The sequence below is a fragment of the Centropristis striata genome, chromosome 14 (genome assembly GCF_030273125.1).
Source record: "Centropristis striata isolate RG_2023a ecotype Rhode Island chromosome 14, C.striata_1.0, whole genome shotgun sequence".
Classification (NCBI taxonomy): domain Eukaryota; kingdom Metazoa; phylum Chordata; class Actinopteri; order Perciformes; family Serranidae; genus Centropristis; species Centropristis striata.
In genome coordinates, this window is record NC_081530.1 from 14,416,000 (window position 1) to 14,434,701 (window position 18,702).

The following is an 18,702-nucleotide window of genomic DNA, read 5'->3' on the forward strand; positions in this document are numbered from 1 at the left end:
ATTACGTAAAATACATTAAAAAGGAATAACAGCAGTTGGCCTTTTTTTCTAAGCACATTATTGGAAATTAATGTTTGGAAAAAATGCAATCCAGCAGCTTTTTACCATGATGGATATAACAAGAATAATTCAGATTGTCAGCATACTGTATGCTCAGCTCACTACCAGTTGTTATTTTGGGATGATGATGCTGCCACAGTGAGGTGACTATGGTCACCAGGAGTTTGGTTCCACCTCCAGTATTTGGATGACTACTCAGGCCTATTCATCGACAACCTCTAAGATCCTAACGGGAGTCTCACAGGGTGGTGCTCAAGCCAAGCATCAACTTTGAGACTAAACAAAATGCTACAGCGCTTCATCTAAGACCTAAATCTTTCTATCTTCTCAAATCATTCTTTCTATGTGATATTTTAAAGGCTGTTGCACTATAAAGGGCAATATTATGTATATATGTTTTAAAAAAACATAGGCCAGAGATACTGAACTTGCAGCTTATTCACAATGTGAATTTCTTGTTACTCTTGAGTAGAAAAGGTGCCAGAGTGCATTAAAAAAATCATCATAATAGGCGTATAAACTAAACAAAACTGGCTATTTATTTACTGGCCTCTAGCCTCCTGTTGTTTTACAAAAGTGACCCTGTGGCAATGAGTATCCCTTAAATAGGTCCTGCAGTGTAATACAAATAGCATTTTCACTAGCCTATATTACCTACCGTATGTAATCAATAACTACACCATTTCCAACAAATGCAAATTCAGTTAAAATCTATTCTTACATGCACATAATTGGAGTATTTAGCTGGTGCAGATGTGTGATGACCAAAACATATATTAACTAATAGTATTATTAAAATGAAATGTATTAAATAAATGCCCTAGCTCTATTTCAACAATATAACCAATAAGACAATATCTGAAGAAAAATATAGATTGTATTATGTTTATAACAAAGGCATATGTGTTTGTGTTTGGTGTATAGCCCATATCGTCACACTGTTAAAATAATTGCCTAAGTCATTTTTTGTCAATTTTTTTTTTTTTTTTTGCCTAAATCATCTCCTAATGACGCCGGCCACCTATGGTAAAATCGCCTACATCCTCAGTTGATCAGATCATGTGATTTTACCCCTTTAAGATAATGGCCTATGTCAAGTGTGTGACTTAAGTGGATTTATTATGCCTAAGTCAAAATAAAATGTGACTTAGGCAATTTTTTGAACATGCCTTTGTGACTTAAGCAAAATATGGTAACACTTTACTCTAAGGTGTCTACATAAGAGTGACATGAGCGTGTCATAAACAGGACATGGGATGTGTCATGAACATTAATGACACTTTGAAGTAACATTAATCCTCATGATACTTGTCATGTCATGTTTCTGACAGGCTTGTGTGACTCTTATGTAGACACCTTCAAAATAAAGTGTTACCATATCTTGCTTAAGTCACAAAGGCATGTTCAAAAAATTGCCAAAGTAATTTATTTCTCATAAGTTACATAATTTACACACAGTGTTATTACTGTGCCAATAGCCATCCTTTGTTACATCCTTTTTGAGTGAAATGATCAATAAATGTCATATGTTACACTTTTGGTGAAGTTTTTTGTGTTTCCTGCAAAACTTGAAAAAATTAGTTAGGCGATTATTTTAACAGTGTGACGATATAATGCACGCAGATGTGCTCAGATTTAACTTTGATTTATTTCAGTGTGTTTGATGGCTTCCATAATAATAATAATAATAATAATAATAATAATAATAATAATAATGTCACATCTTCGGGGGCACAGATCCCAACAGGTAGGCAGGTCGTGACGTAGACTGCCACCAGCCAGCCCCCCTCCTCCCCCCATCCCCACCCCCACCGTCCCGCCTGCCTCCCAGTTGCGTCCGCCGCTGTCCTGTCTGGCCGCCCGGTGTCTGCTCCACCGCTCCGCGCTCTGCGGCGCTCCCACCCCGAACCCGAAAACTCTGCCTCCTCGTTCACCTCCCCCGGCTCCCGGACCCCCCCTCCACCACCCGGTGAATGCACCAGCGCCGCAAACATGACGGGCATCGCCGCCGCTTCTTTCTTCTCTAATTCCTGCAGGTTCGGGGGCTGCGGTCTCCAGTTCGAGACTCTCGCCGAGCTCATCGTCCACATCGAGGACAATCATATCGGTGAGTCGGGCCGGAGGGGGAGACAGAGCTAGGCAGCTAGCTGCTGTTAGCTAGCGTCCTAGCTAGTTAGCTGAACGCAAATAGGCTCGGCTTTGCATTCCGCTATTCCTGCTGCTCGCTCTCCGTCGAGGCTCGTCGGAGTGCGAGTTGTTCAGCAACATGAGACTTTATTTCCTTAGAAAAATCTGCTTTTCTGAGTGGCTTGTTTTATTTTGCATTAGCCATGACAGTTACCTTTTGCAGCGGTAACTCGAGGGCCGCGTAGGTCTCATAGGTGTAACTAGCATTCCGGCCAGGCAGCGGTTTCACTGCTACCATCAGTGAAGAGTCGCTGTGTTTACGTTTCCAGGCCTGATGCAGTGCAGCCGGGGCTCCTGGCACCGCTTGTGTATTGCGCTGTCTGTCGCTTTTGTCACCTCAGGTGTCTCAACGCATCCACACATCACCTTTTGCAATGCTTTCCGATTATGTTGCTGTCATTTAATTATCACTGAGCTAATTTCTACTGAACCCAAGTTGTGGCAGACATGTAATGAAATAATTATATTAACTTCCACATGCACAAGCTTCAACTTGTTGCACCATTTATTAGATTTTCCTCTAAAGTCTCCTGAAATGTATACTGTACCGTACTGTACCGTAAATGTATACTCCTAATCACTTTGACGTTACACAGCTTTGTTACACAGATTTAGTCACTGGTTAAATGTCATAATTTGAAAGTATGACATTTATGATTTTTTTTACACCTTATTGCAAGGTAAAAAGACAGGTTGTGCTTTAGTGGAAAAAAAATATTTGCATCGATATATTTATCAACTTATTTACTTATTTTCACCCTTGGCCTCTCAAGAAAAGCAAAACAGATAATTGCTTTGTTAACTAATAACTAGAGCTGCAGCCATTAGTGGACTACTGGATTAGAGAAAAATGCTATTTTGGTTATCAGTTAATCTTTAAAGTAATATTTCATGCAAAAATGCATTTTGTTATTCTCTCAAATGGATATTTCCTTCTTGGACATTAGACATTTGTCGCTACTTTCTGTCATTTTATCGGCCACACAATTAATCTAGAAAATTTTTATCAACAATGATGATAATCTCTAGTTATAGCCCCACTAATACATGTATTGCCCTTAGATGCAGGTGTAGTAAAAATATAGTAAAGGGAGTTTAAAGCTCTTTTGTTATTAACCTTATCTAACAGGAAAAAAGCATTGAAATGTAGTCTAATTAGTACCGTACAATGTAATGCTTGTTAAATATTTAACACTCTCACTTCTGCTTAGAAACAAATGATCCTCTCTGGTAGAAAAACCTATAATCCACCATAGCAAATTACACTCTCAGAAGTTGATGTGGGCTAATCGTTATTTGTGGCGTGTATCCATCCTCAGGAGACTGTTTGCAGCGGGTGAGGTGGTGGGGTGAGGGGGTAGAATGGATGCTTCATTGAGCCAGTCTCCATGGCAACTGGCTGTCTCCAGTGGGGTTGGGGGCAGTATATTGGCTGAGTTATTGCACACCTGCTGTCTCACTAACAAAGAGTGCTCCCGAGCAAGCCAGCTGTGGCGAATACACCGAATGTGTGATGTCACATCACATGTGGGGACAGGACTGTACTGATGTGTTAAAAAAAATTGGGTTAGGGTTTGTGTGATTGTGTTTGTGGGTGAGGAGAAAGTGAAGCGGTGTGGGTGGTGGTGTTTTGGACCACTCTTCATCCTGCCATATGCTATAGGGATCACTTGTAAATTAACAAAAAATGGTGGGAAATCAACACTGTGATGTGACAAATACCCCAAACCAAGCAGTAAATGTGTATAAACTATATGGTTTGTTGAGTAATTGAGTAGTTGATTTTTATCGACAGATCTGTAAAATTAGTTCTTCTATAAAGAATCATGCAAAAACACCACTTTAAATCTTGTGTTTACCAATGATATGTTCAAGTTTGTTGGAAATAAGTAATTCAGCTTGAAAAAAAGAAATGACTAATCTTAGTCAACTAACACCAAAACGACCGATTAATTGACAAAGAGGTGGCAGCCCTAATATAAACTGACAGGATTGCAAGAATAGAGATTGCCTTTTAAATCACACACTCAGAACCCCACGATGATATATGCCCCATCTGGCTCTTAGCTTGACCTTTGACCCCAACCGTCAGCTGAGCAGAATGGCGGTTTACCAGCCGGCTCCCTTGGATTAATGAGTTCCCCCTCTGCTGCTCACTTTATACAACAGCAGCATCAAAATCACACACAACTTAATCAATACGGCTCGCAGATCAGTTACCGCGGGGATAAGTGTGACAGATGGAGGGGATTGAGGTGAGAGTGTGGGAGAGGAGGGGTGGTGGCATTTAGCTTTGACTCCCCTTTAACTTTTTTTTTTGAAAGGTTGCAGCAGTGTGTGTGATCAACAATCAATCAAAAGATAAGATAATTTGATCCTCCTAGTTCCTTCACGTGAGATAGAGACGTCAGATAAGCTCACAGAGGCTTTGCAGATAACAGATTGCCTTGATTGTGTTCTGTCCTGCTGTGGGAAAACAGATTATGAAATAGCAGGCGCTAATAGTAAATCAGATAATCCTGAGGTGACAAGAGGGTATCAGACACAAACAGCTGTTAATGTGAGTCAGTAGGTCTGAGGTCAGGGTGTAGAAATCAGTGTAGGCCTCTTCTAGAAGCATTACAGTAGACTGTGCTGCCCTCTTGTGGTGGGACTTACTATGTGCTGCATTGCCCCAAAAAAGTTTTATCTTGCCTCATATTTGCCCTTGTGTATCTCATGACCTCAACTTGTATCTTATTTGGACTCCTGCCTCCTCTGACACGGGACTCAAAAGCTTGCAGCAAACAAACCAGATGAGCCTGCCGTGATCCTTTCCGTGAGAAAATTAGGTAATATGTGGGTCGTGAGTGCTGACCTCATCCCAGAAGAAAGGATAGCAGCCTTCGAATAACATACCCGCACTGTTTAGATTACATGAAGCCAAGAGGCAATGGGTTAGGTCTACTACATTTAGTGTGGTGTTTGGTTGTTGTCGAAGGCTTTGTGCGGTGACTCTAGGTAAGGCCTGAGGAATGTAATGATGTCAGGCTCATCTGTGCAGCGCTGTGCTGTGTTCCCACCTGCACAAGCACATACCTGCCTCTTACCTTAACAAAGAGGAGCTGGGGGGGGGGCAGGTAGAGATTAAATGTGGGGAAGAGATTTAAAGGTTAAGGGAGGAAAAATGTGGCGGCGAAAATGGTGGAATGCCAAGCACCTAAGCTTTGTTTAGACAGAATTTACGTAGGTTTTTGTTCATTTCGAATTGGTTTTATAGCTGAATTCAAAAGGCTGAGGTGTTACTCGACAAGAAGAGTCAGGTCGGCGTTGTGTTCTAATAATGCAGTCCCTGCTGAAGCATGCAGATTATTAACTTTTGAATACGTAATTGCTCAGCCCACCAGCCAGGTTTGGCTCTATTCCTTTATGTGCTTTGGCTCAAAGAAAAGACAAATGCAAACACAATGTGGTGAAGCAGCCTGTCATTAACAGGTAGGAAAAACCCTTCCCTGCTGCTGTTAGTTTTTTTTAAATAAAGATATAATTGCATAGCTATGGAGGTATTATGTGAATTACCACACTGGATGTGTCTTTGTATAAGTTTCTTTGGAATTACCAGTTGGGCTCAACAATAATTAGCAGTAATTATTGTTTATTGACTTTAACATGAAATTATTTTGTGTAGTATGATATTCTAAGCTGAAAGGGTGAGTCCAATAATTGCTGCAACCAGAAAGTTGACAGGAGATGTAGCATTATTCTATTTGCTGGTTTTAGGACACAACGATATAAAATGTTACAGGAAAACATATATGATAGAACCTATATTATTTGGACAATGCATAGAGTCATATCGCCCAAGTTCCATGAAATGTCTCCAAATGTTTTGTCTGACCAACAGTCTAATAATCTTAAAATATATTCAGTTTATAATGACATAACAGAGAAAAGCAGCAAATGCACATAACCAAGGAGCTGAAACTATGAAATGTTGGGAATTTTCACTTAAAAATTGCTTAAATTACTAATTGATAATGAAAATACTTGCTGATATATTATCTGTCGACCAATTGATTAGGCAACTAATTGTTTCAGTAGAATTTACATGTGATTTTTCAAGCATTTGCTGTATTGTGATATGAATCAGTATAAGAAAATGCTCTTGTCAATATCATGATAATGATTTAAACCTTATTGCCCAGTCTGATTGCCAGATTGTTTCCCATCCCACTTTCAGAGGTGTGAGACGGGAAGGGGTGTGTGTTTGTGCATGTGAGAGAGTGTGTTCACCATACTTCCTAAATGACCTGTCAGGGTGTAGCGGAGCAATTAGTGGATCGGCATCCCAAAGTGGAAACTGCAGGCCCTCTCTTTTCACGCTACACATACATCCGCATACACACAGTCACACAGATTACCATTCGGAAGTCGCAGGGCCCGAGCGCCCCACCAAGCACTGAGAAGTGTAATTACAGAGAAGTTTGCCTTTTCCCCCACCCATATCCCCCCTACTCCTCCTCCTCCTCTCCTGCTCTCCCTCCATCCGGTTGCCTGCTGCTCTAGAAACACGTTAAAATGCTCTCTGCGGCTTAATTAGCAGTCTGCAAAACAAGCCATGCATTCTTGGCCTGGTTTCAACATATACACACATGTAAAGACACATGCACAGACCTATACACATGTGGACATACATGTGGACACATGCACACGGTGTGTATTCAGCAGGGGGCAGCAGAGCACCACTGGTGAAAGATGGACGTCTGTGTTGAGATGAGTGGTGCAGAAGTTGATTGGTTGCTGCTTTTAATGACAGGAATGCTAATAAGGGAGATATTTATAGACCCTCAAGACTCTGAAATGTCTTGGATGTGCAGCACACATGCACTAAGACATGTACACTCACACATGCAGATGGAAAACACAGAGTAGACTGCTGGTAATGCACCTTGTAGGTTAAATCTTAAAAATGCTAATTAAATCAGTGAAAATTGATATTAATGCAGTTTACTGTGTGTCTGTGTCTCAATGTGAGTGTGTGAGTGTATGTGTGTATGTGTGTATGACCCCTCCTGCTCCAGGATTAGCAGTGTGTTAGCTTCCTGTCCTGCTAGGTGAGCGGAAGTCATAAAGCCAGTGAACATTTACTGCAGCTCTCTCTCTCTGCACCTGGCTTACTCCATTTCCACCAACACCCTGCCCCCTCCTCCCTTCTCTACACACACATGCACACACTTACCTCATCTTAAAGCTCCTTGTACATCCCAAGTTATTAACTCTGGCATTTTTTTTCTGGTACTTGTTCCTTTATGCCTGGCTGTCAAACATTTGCTTAAATGGCATTTAGCTGCCTGCCACTGTAACAGTGTTCATGGTTCCTCTGAATATATCTTAGCATTAGAGCTGGGCAGTCAGTTTTATCAATTAATCCAAATTAATGGTTTAAGGTGATGTTTAAAAATGATTTACACTTTAGGTTGAGTTATTACGGTTCAGAACACTGAGGTCCATAATTCATAGTTATGTGCTTACTTTTGTTTAAGTGTTTTTTTTTCTTCGGGGATACAATACCTTTTTATTTATTTAAAGAAAAAGTTTGGTTTGCACATGTATAAATTGTCTTTTGTAGTTTTACAAACGCTAAAAATTGTGTGAAAAAAATCTGAGATTTTAATTTTAGGCCTTAGCATATAGAATTTGGAGCCCTGGTGTATCATTGCAGATGGAAAATTAGTTGAATTCGTCTCTCTACAGAACATTTATCAACAACAGTTTCGATAATCGATTGTTGAAAGTGATTTCAGGGGGAAATGGCAAGCGTTCGGTGGCTTCAGCTTCTAGAATGTGAAGACTTACGTGATTGTAAATCATATATATCTTTAGAATGTGGACAAGCAAAAACTTTGAAAACTTTGGGTTCTTTTTTGTTGTTGTCATTTATTTTTTTTCCCAGGTTTGGACTTGCTATGTGTAACTAGGTTGTGTAAGGTCTACACTACTGTCTATGGAACTTCTTAATGGGTGACTAAGTTCATTCATAACTAAGTCAGCTACTAAAAATGGTTGCACCATATCAATCTCCCCTATATTAGGGGTATAATCAAAATGGTTTGGATGTAAAGTTATAACTAGGGCAAGTGGCTAATCAACAATCAAATATAGACTTACATCATCGTGTTTATCATACACATTAGCTTGGCAGCTGTGATGAACCACTTGGCATCATAGCTCATCGTAGTAAGCTTGATAAATATGGAAATGTATAACAAAAAATGGGGTTAATGATAAAATGATGCTACAGTATGTGTCACAGAAACTGCTGTTTTACCATTAGTGAGTAAAGTTCTGTAATGTTTTGTGATTTACACATGCCCTAGGGCCACGTCTTACTATGTAGTTGTTACTTAGAGTTATGTTGTAATTCATCTCCGTGGTGCAACTTCTATTATTTTAGTGATGCATAAATCAAAACTTAATAATTTACGTCAGGGGGGGCTTAAAGTTTGATTGACAGAGTGCCAGTTAGGGAGCCTGCTTATGATTGACGGCTGCATAGAAAAAAGTTTGACGCATTAGATAGCATTAAATGAAAGCTATTGAAAGTGTAAGTATAAAAATAGACCACAGATGATTAAGATATAATGAATGCAATTCATGTCACATTTGGGGGCTGCACAAAATGTTTTTGAGGGCCACTATAGACCTATGGGTCACACTTTGAGCAAATATAACTTGCGTTATACCTACATTTGAACTTACACACGGCTGGTGCAACAGCTGCTGGCCTTTAGGGCTACATTACAGTCAGATACATTTCCAAGCTTATTTTACAGTTTCAGTCATGTTAAACAAGAAATGAATGCCCTTACTTATTAGGTCCAATTACCCACATTCACTTACTAAAATTTTTACTACTTACTAAATACTTTCAGAGTGCCTCAGGAGTCATTCTTATAATATCATCATCACATTATATCAATAAAAAATAATGACGGGGAAAACAGGTTGGGCAAGCTATGAAAAATATTCAAATTCAGTGGTTTTAAAGAGGTCTGACTTCAAGATGCTGCTCGCTCTTATTGTCATGATTTTTTTGGCTCAGCCTTGTCAGTGGTGTAGGTCGCGTGCGTTAGCGTTTGTGTGCGTGCAATGTGCATGTGTGTGTGCACGAGAGCTCTGGTCTCTCCATCTGAGCAGCAGGTAGGATTATTAAGGCTCAGCTATAAAAGACTGTCAAAGACCACCTCTGTGGACCACCTCAGATGTTTGTGTGTGTGAACCTGTGTGTGTGTGTGGATGCATGCCTCTGCTATCTTTTTTCCTCATCTAGCTTCTTCACTGTTTTACATATACTCAAATGTATAGGACTTGTCCACACAGCAGCAGCAGCAGCAGCAGTAGTAGTAGTGTGCATTTTTTCCGAGGCTGTTTTCGTGTTTGCTGGTCTCCTTGGTGTTCTCCTGCACTGTGGGAAGTCTGCATTCTTTTTTAATTATGAGGTGTGAAAGCCTGAAAACTAAAGGGCTAAGAAGGCCAAACACACACACACACACACACACACACACACACACACACACACACACACACACACACACACACACACACACACACACGTGATTATTTGGAAGGAGCGTCCAGGAGTGTGTTCTTAATTGTTTCACAGAGATGATCCAATTCTTGGATGTGAAGTGCAATACATCTGCTAGCCATTACATATAAAGCTGCAATTATGCTCACATGCACACACACTCACACAGACATAGCCATGCATGCCATGGCTTAAACCTACTAGTTTTCATTTTGTGTGTGTGTGGATAACTCTAAATGTTCCCCCACTGAACACTTGATGGCACTGGTCCTTCACAGATGCACCCACCCACCCGCAGTGTTTTCATGCACACTTGCTCCTGTTTTCCAGGGGGTGAGAGGTGGGGCTTTGAAGTTAACACTGCTTCCCTCAGGCAGTGGAAGTAGCCTACTGTCGTGTTACTGACCTAGCAAGTCAACTGGAAAAAGCATGTATGTGTGTGTGAGTTTCCAGTTATACACTGTGTACATTCATTGCAGCCTCTAAGTCGCTCTCTTTTTACTCTCGGGACAAATTTCTTCTTCGCCACATTCAGACTCCGTCGACGATTAATCAGCCTTTGGTCACTCTGGGAATGGCCATCGTAGTAAATTATAGGCGGCTTGGCGTTATAATTGGTGTATTAATGTGCCACTTATGAAAGTATCCGAAAACCTCTCGTATATTATGGACTAATACAGAGAATGCAGTGTGAGCAACATCCAGTAATCTATCAGCCAGTCTGGCAGGAAGAATAGATGTATGAGTCAGCTACATACTAAGAGTATTCATGCAACATTTTCCCTCCACAGAGAGCGGTGGTTAATCTGAATGTTTCTCTCTCTCCTCTCCTCTCTCTCAGACACAGATCCGCGGGTCCTGGAGAAGCAGGAGCAACAGCAGCCCACTTATCTGGCCCTAAGCTACATCAACAGGTACACACACAGGCAAAAAGGTGTCCGTCTATAGAGGGCAGCATTGCTCCACAAGTGAAAGTCTGTGTGTTTTATGTATGTGTGTGTGAGCGTGCCTACATGTGGCTTGTGGAGAGCAGCTCAAATGACTGATGTCTTCCCACAAAGACACAGCGGTGACTCATCCACAGACCAGCAAGAGAAAAACCACACAAGACAATCACTCCTGACTCCCAGTGCTCGTTGCACAGCCAAAGGCAGCCTTTCAGGATTACTGTGTGTGTGTGTGTGTGTGTGTGTGTGTGTGTGTGTGTGTGTGTGTGTGTGTGTGTGTGTGTGTGTGTGTGTGTGTGTGTGTGTGTGTGTGTTGTGTGTGGTGAACCGATGTGTCACGTCCAACTTAATGCCCCGTTAAATCACTCCAAGAAGCAATGTTGAGAAAGATAACGGTAAAACAGACAGAGAGAGTAAGGTTTGTTTTCTGTGGTAATTGTTCAAGTGGCGAGGTTGTAAATGTCACCCATATTTACTGTACAATGTTGTGATCACTGCATGTTTAAGAGGGCTACTCATACAACAACTCAATTATGTCTTGTCAGACCTCAGACTTCCCTTTCTTAGCATCAGGGCACAAAGCAGCCATAATAACATAAACCTTACATGCTCCCATCATAGCAACAAATGACAGTTTACAGCTTTGGAAAGAACAAACTACGATAGTAGTTATCACATCTTAACTGGGCTCATGTTTTTTTTTTGTTTCGGCCATCGCCCCTTTAAGTAAAAATATCACTAACCAAGGAAATGACAAAGATTTGGGAAGCTAAAATGGAGTTAGTGAGGGCAGGAAACACCAGCAGTGCTCCAACTGTCTGTTGTAAACATCCGTCACAGCTTAAAGACAGACTTCCTGGTTTCAGTTTTTTCCTATCACACAGTTTTCCCGTGCAATAAGGGATTATTCCTGACATCTCATGAACACTCACTTTTGGTTTAACCTCAAAATAATGTGGCTTATTGGCATGTTTGTTTCCGTCAGTTTGTCTCACTGCTTGTGTACTGCCCTATCAGACTTTGTTGTAGCAATGCATGTGTTTCAATTCTAGCAATTACTTTGGTAATAACTGACTGAAATGATGTCCAATAAAATTAAGACCCAAGTTATAATGAACAAGAATTATCCTTGAAGTGATAAGGATAATAAAATGAAAACCTTTGGTTGGATTAAAAATATTTAAGTGGTTGCTGAATGGCTTTCAGTAGAATGATTTATAAGGTGCTCAAGTTGACATCAACATGGTTCTATTAGATTCTGTGACTTAACGTCCTCATGGGATTTACTAGTTTCCCTCCTGGCATGCCATCAGGTTCATGACAGATGCGGCGCGGCGGGAGCAGGAGACCATGAAGAAGAAAGCCACGCCCAAACTGTCCCTGTCCATCACTGGCGGAGTGTCCAGGAACAGCACGGCCACGCCTCCTCGCCACACCAGCGGTAACCTGACGCCTCCCGTCACCCCCCCCATCACCCCCTCCTCCTCCTTCCGCAGCAGCACACCTACAGGTACGACAGGTGTGTGTGTGTGTGTGTGTTGAAATGTGTATTTGAGACAATGACAGACGAATTGGCTGCACTTGTGGAGTGAATGGAGGTGTTGAAGCTACTGGGGGTAACAGAAAAAACCTTACAGTTATGGATGCGTCATCAGGACCTCATTCGTCACATTCTGACAGCAGACTGATGAGGAAATTAAGATATTAGTAATGTAAATGGAATGTTAAAATTAAAAAGCGACTTTAAAATATTCACTAAGAGAGCATGAGTCGGAATTAAAATCAAATTTTTTTTATGTGGATTTTGCACTGTTTTTTCACCATGCAAATGTACCCAGAGAGCTACTATTGCATACATAAAACTTCATTCAATAATATTTCACCTTGTTATACATTATTATACATTATACAAACAATGGATTCCAATTGTTTTAATGATAACTGAGAAAAAACAGGTCCAGGTAAAATAAATAGCTAAATAAACATAATTGCTTTTTTCAAAAATAATAATTGGTAAATGGACCTGCACTTATATAGCGCTTTTCTAGTCGCTTTGCGACCACTCAAAGCGCTTTACACTACAGACTGCGCTCATTCACCCTTTCACACACACATTCATACTGGTGGCAGAGGCTACCCTAGACGGTCCCACCTGCCACCATTGGGAATTCATTCACACACCGATGATTGCAATTTCTCATGGAAACCAAAAATCATGTTGTGATATTTGTCTGTCTTTCTGCTGGCGTCTCACCAGACGTGGAGCGGAACCTCGCCTTATATGTGAAATAAAAAGTCTGAATGAGTTGCCATGAGCACTAAACTTTTAAAATGTAAATATGTAGTTATTTTCTAATGTGAACATAGTGGCTCATTTTACTCTGAATGCAATTCAAACTGAATTTGGAAATACAGACTTTTCACCAAATAATAATATCTTGTAATCAGTTGGACATGTGGACTTTTTCATGACGATATTTGATCAAATTTTTGAATCACGAAAAAAACGGAAACTCGAAGTGGCTAAAAACTCCAACCACTGTCTACTGCTGTTTGTGCACATGTGTGTGTTTGTGTGTTGTTTGTGTGTTGGCTTTGGTGGCTCCTGCAGTGAGCAGACCAGTCAACACTCTGCTAATTACATAGCAGCTGTCACGCTGTGTGTTCGCATGGGGCTGTGTGTTGCACAGCCCAGAAGCAGATGTCCAATTCCAGCCCAAATGGTTCCAAACGTGGTGTTAGGTCTGGGCTCATACACCAGCACGGCTATACACACACACACACACACACACACCCTCTTAGACATGTGCCAGGGTGCCATCCATTTCCTCATGCTGAGGTGCAGCATTTCCTGTGAGATGGTGGGGGGTCAGTGGGCCTTTAAGTGTGTGTGTGTGTGTGTGTGTGTGTGTGTGTGCCTGAACATTTCAGTAATGTGGTATGTGGATGTCCGTGTGTGTGAGTGTGTGTGTGTGTGTGTGTGTGTGTGCGTGTGTGTGTGTGTGCATGCATGTGAGTGGAAAATGTTCTGCACTTAGCAAAGCACTTTTTCCAGGCTGAGCAATGGGGATCACTCCCACTTAATGATCTCTTTCTCAGTGCCAACCCCTGCATTTTGACTCACAGGCCTACACAGAAGCAAATACACACATACACACACACACACACATGCACACCATTGCTGTTTTGTCTGAGCAGTGCTTTCAGTGGCATGTCGCCTGCTACTGCATCTAAATAACAGCAGAATAGAAGTATTAATAAAGAGTTACATAGCAGTTCTGTTTGCTAAATTCCCAGGGCATGATTTATAATTGGGCATAACCCCATCCATATTTCATCTGGGTTGACTAGCGATTTTTTGTTCTGCGTGTCTCTTATGCCTCCAGGCAGTGAGTATGATGAGGAGGAGGTAGACTACGAGGAGTCGGACAGCGATGAGTCGTGGACCACAGAAAGCGCCATCAGCTCTGAGTCCATCCTCAGCTCTATGTGCATGAACGGGGGAGAGGAGAAGCCGTTTGCCTGCCCCGTCCCCGGCTGTAAGAAGAGATACAAGGTAAGGCCCGCACCAGATGAGTCCGCCCCAGCTACACAGCCACACACGAGGTTTAGCCATTTCGGATGAAGTCCACACTGGACCTTTTGTCGGAGTATCACATGTCTGTAATTCATTAAAAAAAAAAAAAGCACATTATAAATCCAGCATGTAATAATTGGAAGTGAAAATAAATCTACCATGATGTATTTGCTTTGGTTTAATTTTATTACCGCTCAACAGAAGCCTTATTCAGCTTGTTGTTCCTGCTCTAGGAATAATCGTCAGCGTGGGATCTGGTCCCTGTTAAATCATTTCAGACCAAAACAGTAACATGGGATAAAGTCACATTTGTTGCTGATATGAACAGATCCACATGAGTCAACCTGATGTTTTACACTCAGTGTATGACCAAAATTTGGTGCAGGTCTGACATTGTTCAGCTTTGATATAACATGGTATAAAGATGTTCCTGTAATAACTTTACTTTAATAGTAACTCCAGAACTATTCTATTGTAATCAGTAGTAATTAAGAAGAGTGGAATCTACCATAGCAAAAGCTAACAGGGATCCAATCAAATAAATATGAAAAAATGAACTATCTAATGAAAATTCACGAGGAAAATATTTCACTATCACATGGTCATTTTTTTCTAGTGTAAACATTTCTCTGACCATTTTGAATTACTGAGATTTCTCAAACAAAAATTTCAGGATTTTGGATCCTAATCTGTGTAAAAGAGATGGTTTGGATGGAATTGTGGGATTATAGGAAGTACTTATCCAAATTCAGTGTATTACATCCAGTAAATGGCTGTCAGCATACCTCCAGTTTGGAGAAGCAGGCAGAAGCACCAACTTGTAAGCTAAACTTATAATAATAAATAAAATAAATAAATATCAGTTTAACTGTACACTGTTCTTAGAATACAACCCCGTTTCAGAAAAGTTGTAATGTTGTCTAAAATAGTCTAAGGTCCTCTTGACATATTTTTAATTAAAACTGGATAAAGAGAGTATATTATATGTTTAAACTCATAAACATTTGATTTTTGGAAATACACACACATCGCAACAACTTTTTTTAAATTGTGGTCGTACTTTCATTGCTTTACTATTTCTCTCAGACGGCACTTTGCAACAAGGAACTGAAACGGTTATATCCATCTATGTTTTCTTCAAAGCCACCAGACTCCATTGACAATAACAGTATTTTTACCTTGCAGAACACTGGGGTTGTTTATCACATTCTGTTTTGTTTATATTCTAGACAACATCCCTTTTATAAAACTTTATTCTGAATAGAGAGTGCACTTAAAGTGATATAGATTTTTTTGGGTGGCTTAAATCCATTTTGCTGCTTCCCTGTCCACAACAAAACATTGCTTAGCTTCTGTGTTGGAAGGATGAACTGTCCCTTTAAGACTACTTCCAGCAGCCGGTTAGCTTAGCTAATTGCAAACCTCAGTAAGCGATCAACCTGTGTAGTTTGGTATAAAAGAGTCATATACAGGTTGAGCTCTGAAGAGGAGGTACCATTTAGTTGGACTTTCTTAACAAGTAGACCAAATAAGGCTGTAGATACCATTTTCCAGAAAAACATTATCCCTGGGGCAATTCTAATACATGTACTGAAAGACTGTTGTCCCCATGAGGACAAACTCAGGAGAGGATATGAGCTTCATTAAATGTTGCTTCCTGGGAATTAGATGTACGTCCAATGCATAAATCTGAGGTGTATCCTCCACAGAACAGCCAAGATCCTGTCCCCTTTCATAATGCATCTCCTCTTCCCCGTCTCTTCAGAATGTGAACGGTATCAAGTACCACGCCAAGAACGGCCACCGCACGCAGATCCGCGTGAGGAAACCCTTTAAGTGTCGCTGCGGCAAGAGCTACAAGACCTCGCAGGGCCTGAGACACCACACCATCAACTTCCACCCCCCTGTCTCCACCGAGATCCTGCGCAAGATTCAAGGCTAGAGTCCGAGCTCACACCAATCACTACCCCAAAACATAGCCCTATCCTGACTTTCCTTACCCTTTTATACCCATCCCACACACTAAAGGATCAAGTGCGTGCTTTAAGTTGTTTTTAATTATTTTTTAATCATTTGTATGTTACATTGTTTTTTTTCTATCCATGTTATATCACTTGTATTTTTGAAAAAAAAAGTATCTTTGTAGTATTTTTATTGTTGTACATTTGCACATTCGTATATGCTATCACGTTATTTTTTTCTCTATTGTTTGACTTACATAAGGTGCTAACTGTAAAAAACAGAAAGAAAAGACACAAAAACAAACGATATGAAAGAAGAAGGGGAAACGTAACAGAAGATGTGAAACAGGAAGTGCAACCAAGCCCTGCCCCTTTTAGAAGTTCCCATCAGTCCTGATCTGAGCTCAGAAGTCGTCACACTCCCTTTCCGTTAGATTCCGAGAGTTCGCTGAGCTCAGATCTGTGCTTTTGCAATAACTTCTTTGGGTTTCAGTGCGAGAGTTAAGTTATACTTTAAATAGATATATTGATATATAAACAATAGACAGATATGTATGTGTACATAAAAATATATAAAAGTATTCATGAGCATATACATAAATAGTTACACTTTATTTTCAAGCTTTATTTTATATACTTTTTTGCCAGTGTTTGTTTTTTTCTATGTATCAGTAAGTGTTCCTTTAATTCCTCATTTGCTGCCAGTTTTGTCACCTCAGAGGTCAAACAGCTGGCTGACTTTGTGTTCAGAGTTTTCTCTTACCGCACCCTAAAGATAAGGAGCCAAAACGCCTTTCTGTTTGACACTCTTAATGGTGTGCGATATTCTTTTTCTTCTTCTTTTTAAAAAATTTTTTTTTTTACTGTTGATCAGGAAGGGGTGCTCACTCAGCGCTGAACGTATTAGAACACGGCCAACAATGTTAGACATTTCATCCCCTTGGAAAGCCATCCATGTAATTCATATCACCAGTGTTTCCTCATTCAGAGTGCCAGAGCTGTGTTCAAGAGACTTAGCCGTGAAAGCAGGTTAAGCGTCATACTGTATTCCAGTTGCCAAGATCTTTGCTGTTTTTTTGTTTTGTTTTTCTCCATGATGTTGCCAACAGCTCTCCACTGCCAAACATTGACCATACCATGTGCCTGATGAGGGGGGGAGGGAACGGAGGGAGGGGAGAGGGTGGGTGGGTGGTTAAGGGAGTCATAATGGTTTCACCCTGAAGGTTGCCAAACCACGTGGCAATGATTTTCTTCTTCATCGCGCCTCCAAAATGTGCAGATGTACATCGACGGAATGTTTTCATGCATGCTTTTCTGTGTCGTAATGAGAGGAATAACGTGTGAAAGATTTGTATTTCAAAGAGATTACCATCTACAACCTGTCATCCATGTGTGTTGTAGACAAGAGCATTCCAGTTCATTGTATGCGTGTGTGTGTGTGTGTGTGTGTGTGTGATGTATATGAGGATATGCGTGTGCGTATTTTTTCAGCAAGTCATCAGCCTATAGAGTGTCACTGTGATCTGTCTGTGTTGTCTGTGCCAGGCTGCTGGTTGGATAATCCTGTGGAGCAGGACGGCTGGCAGGTGTTGCGTCATTTTAGTGTAGAGGTGGCCGACTTGTTGCCCCTGACTGGGATTCCATCATTCATTGCCTCAAAGAAAAACAAGAGCGGTGCAGTGCAGCCGCCACCGCCGCGTGCCAACACACATCGATTCATGACATAATTTCCCTCATCGTGCATAATGTTTTAAATCTGTAGAAAGCTCCGACCGCGAGCTTGTTTTTTTTGTTCTTTTAGCGGGGACAGTGACCTCTGACATGCACACACCCTCCTGTCCTCCAAGCTGCTGTTACCACTTGGCTATCATGGCAAAGTGACCTTTTTTAAACAGACTTTTTGATAACACTTCTGAGTCTTCAGGAGGAAAAAAGCAGAAATGTTTGTTCATTTTAATGCATTCAGGGGGTTTAATAAACCGCCCTTAGATCTTTCTATTCCTTATCACCCTGCTCTGATTATAGTAACTACCATTTGCTTGTACTGTACTTACAATGCCTTTAACTAGTGTGCTACCTAACAAATAAGCACAATTGTTTGTCCCTGAAAGAAATCCATGTCTATTCTGAAGCACCAATGAGTGAACCAAGATCTGTAAAATCTTGGTATCTGTTTTAAAGTACATCTACCCTCAGAGTAACCCTGAGATAATGGTTTGTGTGTGATTAAAAAAAGCTTCATTTCTGCCTTTCGGTGAAGGGGAAGAGTTTCCGTGGCTGGGATCAGACGAGACGAGCAGAGATGGACGGAGACTTAGAGTCTCCCGTCGGAGCTCTGTCAAACACTCGTAAAACCATCCCCGCTTCACGGACACCACCGTCACCATGGCAATAGTTTCAGCA

The 18,702-nt window shown here is 40.9% G+C and overlaps 1 protein-coding gene across 1 annotated transcript; it reads left to right on the plus strand.

Moving 5' to 3' along the window:
• Positions 1–1,906: 1,906 nt before the first annotated feature.
• On the plus strand, positions 1,907–18,177 carry LOC131984661 (juxtaposed with another zinc finger protein 1). Its single transcript, XM_059349566.1, has 5 exons — positions 1,907–2,167; positions 10,656–10,728; positions 12,075–12,271; positions 14,148–14,317; positions 16,104–18,177. Exons 1-5 carry the CDS (start codon positions 2,053–2,055, stop codon positions 16,278–16,280), a joined length of 732 nt encoding a protein of 243 aa, XP_059205549.1. The 5' UTR covers positions 1,907–2,052; the 3' UTR covers positions 16,281–18,177.
• Positions 18,178–18,702: the final 525 nt, after the last annotated feature.